The sequence below is a fragment of the Carassius auratus genome, unplaced genomic scaffold, assembly GCF_003368295.1.
Source record: "Carassius auratus strain Wakin unplaced genomic scaffold, ASM336829v1 scaf_tig00027515, whole genome shotgun sequence".
NCBI classification, from domain to species: domain Eukaryota; kingdom Metazoa; phylum Chordata; class Actinopteri; order Cypriniformes; family Cyprinidae; genus Carassius; species Carassius auratus.
The window spans coordinates 247,501-259,658 of NW_020525600.1; the positions used below are offsets into that span (position 1 = coordinate 247,501).

At 36.9% G+C, this 12,158-nt stretch overlaps 2 protein-coding genes across 3 annotated transcripts in view; both read left to right on the forward strand.

Annotated features, from left to right (window-relative positions):
* Window positions 1-163, forward strand: part of LOC113079256 (B-cell receptor CD22-like) — a 2,480-nt gene extending 2,317 nt beyond the window's left edge. For both annotated transcript variants that reach the window (XM_026251481.1, XM_026251482.1), the window contains exon 5: window positions 1-163. This exon is cut by the window's left edge and continues 84 nt beyond it. In XM_026251481.1, the coding sequence (XP_026107266.1) occupies window positions 1-35 (35 nt within the window). In that variant the 3' untranslated portion in view covers window positions 36-163.
* The window catches only part of LOC113079247 (B-cell receptor CD22-like), a 125,778-nt gene that overhangs the window by 102,203 nt on the left and 11,417 nt on the right, over window positions 1-12,158 (forward strand). The window lies entirely within an intron of this gene.

The following is a 12,158-nucleotide window of genomic DNA, read 5'->3' on the forward strand; positions in this document are numbered from 1 at the left end:
ATTCAAAACCCTCCTGCAGAAATCAGCTGGTTTAAAGGAAGAACGACTGTAGGATCTGGAAGAATCTACAGCATCTCAAAGATCAGCTCTAATCACAGTGGAGAATACAAGTGCAAGTCCAGAAATAAACATGGAGAGAAATACTCTGCTGTGACTTTAAATGTTATGTGTGAGTTAATGACCATTTTTACTGTACATTGTTCAAATTTCCAAATTCATAATTTTCTTATATTTATTGTGACATTTCATTTCTTGTCCTTTTTAGATCCACCAAAGAATGTCTCAGTGTCCATCAGTCCATCTGGTGTAATAGTGGAGGGAGATTCAGTGACTCTGATCTGCAGCAGTGATTCAAACCCTCCTGCAGAAATGAGTTGGTTTAAAGGAAAAACTTTTGTAGGATCTGGAAGAATCTACAGCATCTCAAACATCAGTTCTGACCACAGTGGAGAATACAAGTGCAAGTCCAGTAATAAACATGGAGAGAAATACTCTGAAGCTGTGACTTTAAATGTCATGTGTGAGTTAATGATGGTTCAGTTACTGTGGGATTTATTGTGGTTGTAAATTATATCAGTTTTTTTTTTTTCTGTTTTAGACCCACCCAGGATTGTCTCAGTGTTAATAAATGGATCTAGTGAAATAGTGGAAGGAGATTCAGTGACTCTGATCTGCAGCAGTGACTCAAACCCTCCTGCTCTGAACTTCAGCTGGTTTAAGGAGAATCAAAGCTCCTCTGTTGGATCTGGACAGAGTTTCAGTGCACTACAGAGTGGACGCTTCTACTGTGAGGCTCACAATCAACACGGATCTCAGAGATCAGACGCTGTTACTGTCAATGTACATGGTGTGTATAACTGAGTCATTCTGTGACTGGACAAATATGTATGCTACTGATGAGCTATGAAAAGAAGATGTCTGTGGGGGGAATCAAGAATGATAAAATCTGTTGTATTTATACAATTTCCAAAAGACAACAACATTTGGTGCAGACTCAGTTTGGAGTTAGAACAGTCCCTTTAAGACACAATTATAATGCATTTAGTCTGCTTTAATTTCCACATTTTATTAACCTTTTGAGCATTATGATTTTATTTTTATATCTGTCCCGCTGGGAGTACAGTCTCACATATGCGATTCAGAATGGTCAATAACGTCACATAACTGCCCAACTCAAAATTTGCTTTTGCACTTTGGCTGGCACTGAGCCGTAGGCAGACGCGCTTCTCATATAATCTCAATTATATTGTGTTTTCAACCACGTTGTTTATTTGAAGTTTCAGATATTTGAATACACAAAAGAGTTGTGTGCTCCCGATAGCACGTTCATTACAGAGACATCTATCTGATGTCTGCATTTACATCTGCAAGATTTATTTATAAGTGTTTGCTCATCTGCAATACATATATATGATATTTCCAATCAGATGTTAAATAGACATTTATTAGACGTCTTTAAGATGTTTATGATTTAGAATCTATGTAAAACTGACATCTTAAAGATGTCTGTCAGATGTTTGTAGACAGCAGATGCTTTCCAGATCAAGTGATCTTTAACAGACATATTGTAAACATTTGTGTGCCATCTACAATAAATGTAGAGTTTGCAAAATACACACAGATGTTAACATAAGCAGTGATAACAATCCATTCAAATGTAAAAAAGGGGGCACCAGACATGAAAATGGGATTGTGTTGCAATGCAGCTGTACACTATGAATCATGATTTTGTTTTCTCATAGTGTATAAAGATAAAAGCATGGTCTTGTGACTTGTCTTGTTGTAGGAAGGAAGTTTCTATATGCAGTTGGTGGAGTCACTGGAGGATTGGGAGTTTTAATCTTCATTTTCATCATTGTGTTGCTCATGTAAGTTCATGTTTTGTGTCAGGAAACACATTAGTATACCAAGCGTATTTCCTAAATGCATTTTAGATGATTCTCTATTGCAGGAGGAAAAAACAGAGACCTACTCACACCACACAAAAGCAGGTAAAGCAAATTATTAAATGAGTATTAAGCAAATGTTATACTCAAAGATATTAATATTTTTTGGCATAAATACAGTGTAACAAATATGTTTCTCTCATTGTAGGATTATCTTTATGCTAATGTATCAGCTCACAATGGGTCTCTATCTGAATCTGATGCCACAAATCAAAACGATGCCTTGTATTCCTTAATTACTCTCAGCAATTTCAGTCACAATCAGACAGAAGAAAAAGCGTCTGATTCTGAAGATACAGAAGAGGTCCAGTATGTAACTGTCCTGTATCATAGAAACAATGAGATGAACCAACCGGAAGAGAATGAAAGCCAGTACGACAACATTAGAAAATACCAGACTGATGCTGCAAGGAGGTGAGAAACATAGCATGTTCATAAAGTAATAAACATATTTTAGATTGAATCATCAGAACACTTTGAGCACTTTTGAATGTTGCTCCAGCACTGGTTGAGGTTGTATCAATAGGCATCTGTAAAGATCATTGGTACCGTAATTATGTCTGGATATTTCCATTTCACAGATCTACTGATCAGATGGTGGAGGATCAATCAGTGATTTACAGCGCAGTCAAATGATCAACAGATCAGTTTGGTGAAACTGCTGTTACTGGGAAAACTGATCTGCATGTTGACATCGCCCTCGTGTGGGGGACTGTGGCACTGCTTGTCTGATGATGAAATTTAATTTTATTCTTAGCTATGAGCTGGATTAGTCCTTGTTTTTGCAAAGAGCATTTATTTTCTCACTGGTCTTCTGATCAGGACATTGCTGAGATCCTGAATTCTTTGTCCAGTTTGTATGAAATCTAGATACGCAAAAAATGTTGGTAAAAGCAGATTAACTTTTGGCAGAAGTGTAAAGTCCAGGGGTTAGAAAGTAAAAGTCCTGCCATATTTATTTCACTCTTGAACACAGAGCGGGACTTTTACTTTCTGACCCCTGGACTTTACACTTTTGATTTTTGGAAATATAATGACTGTTATTTTTATTTATATTATTGTTGGCAAAAACTCAAAAAGAATAAACTCCTCATTCAGTTTGTATGAAATTGGGCATGCTTTGTCTAGAGACACTTCTGTCAACAAGTCAAGTCAAGTCTGCTTTTTTGTCAATTGTTCCACATGTACAGCACATACATACAGATAATTGAAATTGTGAAAGGAGTGGAGCAAGGTCAGGAGGGAGTTCAGCTTCCTGACAGCCTGATGAATGAAGCTGTCTTTCAGTCTGCTGGTCCTGCCTGGAGACTCCGCTGTCTCCTCCCTGATGGCAGCAGACTGAAGAAGCTGTGTGATGGGTGTATGGGATCACCTGTGATGCAGAGGGCTTTGCAAGTAAGACAGGTTCTGCAAATTTATTGTGGGAGGGGGGGGGGGGGGGGGGGGTCACCAATGATCTTATCAGCTTCTCTCACTATGTGCTGAAGTGTCTTCTGGCAGGAACTGTTGCAGGACCCATACCACACAGTGATGCAGCTCGACAGGATGCTCTCGATGGTGCCTCTGTAGAAGGTGCACATGATGGGGGGGCAGGGCTCTGGCTCTTCTCAGTACGCGGAGGAAGAAGAGACGCTGTTGTGATTTCTTTGTCAGTGCAGCTATGTTTTCAGTCCAGGAGAGGTCCTCTGTGATGTGCACACCCAGGAACTTAGTGCTGCTCACTCTCTCCACAGTCACAACGTTGATGGTCAGAGGAACATGCTGAGTGTGCACTCTCCTGAAGTCAACAAAAATCTATTTCATCTTCTCCACGTTCAGAGAAAGATAGTTGTCACTGCACCATCTGGCCTGGCGGCTCACCTCGTTCCTGTAGTTTGTCTCAATATCTGTTGCTAATGAGACCCACCACAGTCGTGTCATCCTCAAACTTAATAAAGAGGTTGGAATTGTGTGACGGTGTGCAGTCCTGGATCAGCAGAGTGAAGAGGAGGGGGCTCAGCACACATCCTTGGGGAGCCCCAGTGTTCAGTGTGATGGTGTTGGATGTGTTGCTGCCAGAGGTGGACACTCCAGGGGTCAGAAAATAAAAGTCCTGCTATATGTTTTTTTCCACCCATGAACTCAGCAGCTGATTTCACCAGAGGAGGAACCAAATCATTCCTTCCAAGTCACAAACAAGTCTCAAGTTAAATACCAAGTCCTCAAAGAGTTAAAGTGAATGAGATAATTGAGTGACTAATTAAATGATGATTGTGCATTATTGCACAAAACAAAATTCTTCATGTTGCAATACATAAAAAACTCCCATAACACACTGCAGTATGAATAATTATTTGTCACCACTGTTGAGGATCATATGATAAACGATCATGAATAAATGCATAATCCTAAACAGACCCCCCCTTAATATTGAAGTATTATGGTGGCAATATATAATAAAATATCACATTTTTTTAAGAATAATAAATTTGAATCAAGATCATAGTCATCAAAAGCATAAGTTACAGCTAGTTTGTTTCTGCTTTGTACAAATATTTGTTGTGAAACAGTAATGTATTTGCTTAGAAGCAAACTTATCAAAACTGTTAAAAGGCTCAAGAGCCCAAATGAGGCAAATACTCACCAAAATTATGGCGACAAAGTTATTTTTTTATTTTCCTTCCAACTGATTTCATCCAAGGCTGTGCTTAAAGTCAGTTGATTGTTAACAGCAGGTGTTCATCACTAATTAAATCTTCATTAAATTAGTCACTAAATTATCTCATTAACTTGAAATCTTTGAGGACTTGGGATTTAACTTGAGACTTGTTTGTGACTTGGAAGGAATGACTTGGTTCCTCCTCTGGTGAAATCAGCTGCTGAGTTCATGGGTGGAATAAACATATGGCATGAATTTTACTTTCTGACCCTGGAGGGTCCACCTCTGGTTGCTGCTAACCCGTACTGCCTGAGGTCTTCCAGTCAGAAAGTCCAACAGCCAGTTGAACAGCAAAGTGTTGAGCCCCAGCTGGATCAGTTTGTAAATTAACTGTTGAGGGATGATTGTGTTGAATGCTGAACTGAAGTCTATAAGCAGCATTCTGAGGTATGAGTGTTTTTTTGTCCAGATGTGTGAGTGCTGAGTGGAGGGTAGTGATGCGGTTAAAGCGGTTGGAAACTAAAATATGCAAACTGGAAGGGGACCAGTGAGGGGTGGAAGGGGGACAGACTTTATACAGTGCCTGACTAGCCGTTCAAAGCACTTCATGAGTGCAACTGGGCGGTAGTCAATGAAGCAGGATGGAGATGGCTTCTTCAGGACTGGAATGGTGGTGGTAGCTTTGAAGCAAGTGGGGACAACGGCCTGACTAAGTGAGATGTTGAAAAGACTTCAGTGAATTCCACTGCACAGTCTCTCAGTACACGACCAGGAATATGTACAGCTTGCCACATCATAAATTATCTGTCAAAGCCTTTGGCAGAAATTTTCATAATTTCATAATTTTCATGACCTGCCTACTGCAAGCACAATATCTAAAATAATCTTAGGATACATGTTGCGATATAGCCAATATATTTTCCTATTTGACCTGATTGTGTCAATATGGATGTCTTTAAAATTGCACAGATCCTTGTAGAGGTAATTTTGTTTGAATGATGCAGATAACTAAGTTTTTCCATTGTTAAATGGAATGAGTTAATATTTCAAACCTTTAAGGCCCATTTCCGTCACTCAGGCATATTAATAACACTGGCGTTGGTCAGTACTTTGTTTAGTGTGAGTGACTAGAAGTCTCACTATAGTTGTGGTAGGTGTCAGGGAAGTGAAACCTCTGATTCCACATCCTCTTTCTACTCAGATATGGACACATAAATGCCCTGAATAAATGGCAACCTAAAATGTGTTTTATGACGTAAAGTTATATATATATATATATATATATATATATACAAAGGTTACACCAACAAAACCAAATTTAAGGTTAACCTGAATTATACTGATTTTAAATGTGTGTCTAATGAAATTCAACTGAAATAAAACTTTTTAAACATATAATCATTCAAAATAAAAGCAGCAAAACAGCCACAAGCCACATGCTCATTTTTTTCGACCCCCCGGAGATTTGCTCATTAGACGTACGTATGTGAAACAGGAAACACAGCCGCTGTTGTATTTGCCTATTAATGGATTGTCACAGAATCTATAAATAATAACTATACTTGGGCCCTCATATGTCAGCAGATGTGCACACAGCAAAAACTGAGTTTATTTGAGTCTACGCTTCAAAATAAACACTGAACTGGAGTTAAAGGTAATAAGATTAAGGGATTACTAGATCGATGATTGATCATTAGTGAAGACACATGATGTTATCAAGCAGAATCACTGAAGGAAAGAGTTTATAAGTTTATTAAACACATCACTGTTAGCAATTGATGTAATTTTAAAATATATTTTACAACAATACACTGTATTCATGGTTTCGGGATTGTCACCACTGTTGAGGATTGTATGACAACAATACAAAATACAATCTTATTGTATTAATGCTACTATAATCACAGCAACACTGCTGTATAAACACAGAATTGTGTTGTATTAAGTCAACAGTATGTTTCTTGTATATTGTTTGCTGTAAATTCACGGCGATTAGTTGCCAGGAGTTTCCTGTAAAAATACAATACGTTTTTAACAGTGATTTATATAGCATAGAAAACAGCACAAATATGTTAAGTTGCTGGTCATGTTTTTGTAACATAAACCGTATGGTTATACCTTACATCATTCTGAGTCCAGTCTCTGATTATATGGGTGGTGTGGTAATTTTACATTATTGTAGTGATGGGAGAAACAAACCTTTTTGAAGTTTCAAATGAGTTGAACCAATTGTTTTGCAAAATAATTAAAGTGAAGTGACATTCAGCCAAGTACTCAGAATTCGTGCGCTGCATTTAACCCATCCGAAGTGCACACACACACACGGAGCAGTGGGCAGCCATTTATGCTGCGGCACCCGGGGAGCAGATGGGGGTTCAGTGCCTTGCTCAAGGGCACCTAAGTCATGGTATTGAAAGTGGAGAGAGAACAGTACATGCACTCCCCCCACCCACAATTCCTGCCGGCCAGGGACTCGAACTCACAACCTTTCGATTGGGAGTCCGACTCTCTAACCATTAGGCCACGACTTCCCCAAAACTGATTCAAAGCATTCAAACACCCCACACTAGTGATGCCTGTTGGTCAAAAGTGTGTAAATGCAACAAAACTCAAGCTAAAACATGCATGATAACAGCTTAAAAAAAAAAACTCAAATGATTTACTGAATGTGTAATACATTAAATGTAATAAAGAAATTATGAAATCATGTTAGATAATGTGTTTTTAAAATATTTTATATTAAGTGTCTTTTTAATGTGCTATGTTTACGTCACTAGTCACTAGAGGAAAGGGGAAATGAGGTGGAAATGACGCCGCTCTGGTTATAAATGAGGCTGCTAATCCTTCTTTATTTCTCTTCATATGTCATCTGCTTTCAGCTGATGAGTCGTCCTGCGCTACGGTATGACCAGTTTCTAATCATGTTTTGTTTGTTTGTTTATACATTTTCAATGTTTCTACACTTAACAAAAAAAAATTATTCTGTTTTGAAATTATTTTTACTCAGAAATTTCTAGTAAATTTCACAAATAATTACAATTACAATTTTGAGGTAGAAAACATTAAATAGATGTTCTTGTAAATCTCAACCATATTGGAATTTGCAGGTGTTTCTTTGGTGATGTCAGTCAGAATGGCTCTTCTTCTTCCTCTCATCTTCTCTCTCATGATTCACAGTGAGTTTCTGATGCTTCTTAATAGGCTTGTTCAGACTTTCATATATTTGTGCATATCCGATTGGAATCCTCATGTTTTAATTTCCTTCTGGAAATCTATTTCCGTCTGACCACTAAGATTAGGCTTAGGATATCTTTTTCAGATTTTCACGCCACGGAAAACTTAAACACGTCAGATTTGTATTATTTTTTTCTTTCTTTCTTTCTTTGTTTTTTTTTTTTTTTTTTGGAATTGGCCTGTCACAAAATCATTGCGATATTCAGTTGTAAGCCTATGGGCAAGTCTTCTGGCTCATTAGCCATTGTAGGGAAATAACAGAAGGGTTTCCAAGTTCATTTTGGACAGCTTTTAAACTGTTGCAGTTGGATTTATTTTTTCTCCTTAAAGGTTTGAAATATTGCATCAATTAAATTTAATCAAAATCCTTGAAGTGAAATATTTTATGTTCTGTATTGTCAGAAATAGGGATACAGTAGGAGTCCATTTCTGTCCCCCAAGGTACAATCTACACTATTGTACCCCATAGGGCTTATTATTGGACCTTAAGGTACATGTATGTACCTTTTTGAGTGTCAAAAAAAAAAAAAAAAAAAACTTTGCCACCATAATTGTGGTGAGTATTTGCTTCATTTGAGCTCTTGAGCCTTTAAGCAGTTTTTATAAATTTGCTTCTAAACAATTGCACTATTGTTTTGCAGCAAACACTAGCGCAATGCTGATACAACTCTTGATCTAGCAGATGAATTATGCTTTTGATGACTGTATGATCTCGATAAAATTTCTTGATTATATGTTTCTTAGAGAGAACTGCTGTGTATTCACTGCTTTGTATGTGCGCTTTGAATGGGTTAAATGCAAAGTACAAATTCTGAGTACGGGTCACCATACTCAACTGTATGTCACGTTCACAAAAAAGAGAGAAATCTCATTATGCAAATTCCGCCATATAACACTTCAATATTAAGGAAAAAATAACACGTTTTGGAATTAGGCATTTAGCCATGAACAATTATCATGTGATCCTCAACAGTGGTGAAAATTATTATTAATACTGCAGTGCATTATGGGAGTAATTCGCGTATTGCAACATGAAGCAGTTTGTTGATTGTCATCATTGTAGAGATTCATAATCTGGTTCTTGATATATACTGTGTGTGTCTAAAAAGCACTGGAGTGCAAACTTCTATGTGTATTACAAATGAAAAATTCATACCCTGTAAATATTAGAGCAATGCTTTTTTTGTGTGTGCATGCTATAGTTCCACTGGAATTATTCAAAACCTAATCATGTGATAAGAAAAACAAAAAAATGAGATATAGTTAAAACAGCTCATTGTGACTATATGTTCTTCATATGTCACTGTTCTTTATTTTACACAACACCACATCTAGATGCTACAGAGACAGATATAGCACAATAAGTCAAGGGTCAAGAGCACAACTAAACCAAACACTGATCTCCATGATGGTGACATAATTTTTACCAATAAAATATCAACATCTGATCATCTGTAATACTCAATAACAGCAGGTGTTAATCATTAATACACAATCATCATTTAATTAGTCACTTAATTATATCATTAACTTTAACTCTTTGAGGACTTGGGATTTGACTCAAGACTCGTTTGAGACTTGGGTGGTTCATCTTCTGTTGAAATTGGCTGCGTAGTTCATGGGTGGAACAAAAATATGGCAGGACTTTTACTCTTTGGCCCCTGGACTTTACACCTATGGTTCTTAAAGGGCTTTCAACCAAGGAGGTCTTTCAAAAAATATCAGAAGCAGGCATAGAAGTAACCAACTCGAGATGTACTGCATTCTGAGTCTATTCCATTGTTTTGGCAAATCAAGTATCGCTTTAACATAGACACTATGTTAATCTTTTGTGGAAAAATGTTGAATTCTTTGTCTTATGAGCATCACTTTCATGCATGCAGTGTCAAGGCTGATAAAAAAGGACTACGCTGAAACCAGGAGATGAAATGGATTTACAGGCAAATTACACGCACTCAGTAGATGATCATTTCTATGTTATAAAAAAAAATTCTATAGTTTAAAATTAAAAGGATTAAGTACATTCTGATTTTAATTCAGCGTGTGTGGTAATATATATATAAAATATTTTCTCATTATAGTCAACGATTGGACCCTTTGTGAAGGGTGAATTTTTGTACTGTTAAATAAAGTTACAAAACTGGTCTCCTAAGGTACAAATCACAAGGGTACAAATTTGTACCCTATGCCAAGGGTACAAAAGCTTTACCCTTGAGGGTACAGCCCCAGTGACAAGCTATTGTACCCCTAAAGGTACAATTATGTACTTTATTTTCTGAGAGTGTATGCATGATAAAACTGTGCTGGGTGTTAAGTTTTGTGAAGGAGGGGCACAGGAAGGAAGCCTTTAAACTGTGTTTATGATCAATCTGCACAACAGTGACTGTAAAATATAAATTTTAGGAATATAAATGATATTTGGATTATGGTCATAGCTCTACTTTTGCTGTTTTTGACCATACATAGGGCTTGTTTTGTCATGCAGACCTGTCAATCCTGCTGTGAAGCAGATCCATGCAAAATGACAGTGGGGGTGGTGGTCAAGTAATGTAAGCAGTGTATGACCAAACAGTGTGTAACATCATCTAGCGCAGTAAGCCTAGTTTTAATGTAACTTCATTATTCTTGTTATGTGCCAAATCACGGTTATCAGCAAAAGGAAAAACGCCTGTTCAATGGGATCCTGTTCCCAATGCAGCCCTCTTGTAGGCCTAAAGATCATGGCTTGAATACGCCTTAGAGTATTCCGTGTTGAGAGTCTGTTGTTGCTTTCTTAGAACAGAAAATAGTTTGCAAAATATAATAGAAAAAGTATAGAACATTAAAAGAATATAGGGGGGAAAAACAACCCCACTCACATACCCACCTGAACTATCCCTTGTCCCACCCTTCAACTCAAGACACAATACAATCCAGTGTAAAGGCAACATGCTGTCATGCTGTAAGACAACATCTGTAATGAAGATTGTATTTTTTGTTTATAGAAACCAATGCAGATATTCAGTAAAACAAAAGGGATGTGTTAAAAATGAAACAACTCCACCAACTGGCAGCTTTGAGCAGCTTTCGACATTAACACAAAATAACACTGATCATAGCAATTTAGGAAGGAGACTGTCAGTTTTTGGGCAAGAAAGCAAGATTGATGGTCAAAGAGATGCACAGCATGACCATCACATGTAAATCACAATAACAAGCTCTTTGGACTGGTTTCCCACACCCACTACAAAGTCCAGGCTCTTTCTAGATCTTTTGATCTTTTGTTCCTCATAAAGCACAATCTAACGTGCACAGAATGACAGAAAGACTGCCTTTTTCATACACTGATGCAACTAAAACTTATTAGACATATAAACAAATATCAGCCATTACATAACTTCATAGCATGCATGTAACCCACACATTTGACTATAATGTTTTAACCACTCATTGTGTATGTATTTTGAATAAGTATTTTATAGTTTATAGGATTGTTTTCATGTTTGGTATGTATGAGTGTGAAAATTCATGTTTATAACAATCAATATTTGTTAAATGTATCATATTCTTGTTATAGGATTAAAATTATACTCTGCAAGAGTGGGAAAATTCTGATCATGTGACTATAATATATATATTAATTCTAAAATTATATAATAAATTACAATATCGCATTTTGTATTTATGTTTTAGGACAACTTTGATTAAAGGATTTAATCCGATTCAAATGTTGACTACTGTACACACACAAAACATATATACTAGGGCCGGGACTTTAACGCGTTAATTGAGATTAATTAATTACACAAAAAATAACGCGTTAACTAAGATTAATTAATTACAGAAAAAAAAATATTCCCGCATTTTTAATAACTTATTATTTGCACCGCGGAACGTTTCTCACTGGATGAGTTTCGGCGGACCGTTTATACTGGAGCACAAACTAGCGTTCGCATATCACCGCAGCAGCATAGAGCCTAAAGTATCACCTCAACGCTAAACATATAGCAGCTAGGGTGGACTTTACACTTTATGTTGAACTATGTATTATTTTGTTGGTGCAACAGTTTATGTTGAACTCTTTATTGTTTTGGTCAAGGTTATTGAGAGTTGGACTTAGTATGTTATGGCCTCTGAATCAACAAAGAGATGTTTTCTAATAGTCAGTGTTTCCAATGTTCTGAATGTAATTGACAGTATTGTGTTTTACTTAAAAAACACTTTACAGAAGGTTCCAGCACCTATAAGCTACCTGAATTTCTGAAATGTAATATTTCTAAATTGTTTCTAAATATGCTATTGCTACACTTCATGGCAAAAATTGCACTGGTCTGCTAGACTTGGTTGAATAAAAATAAACA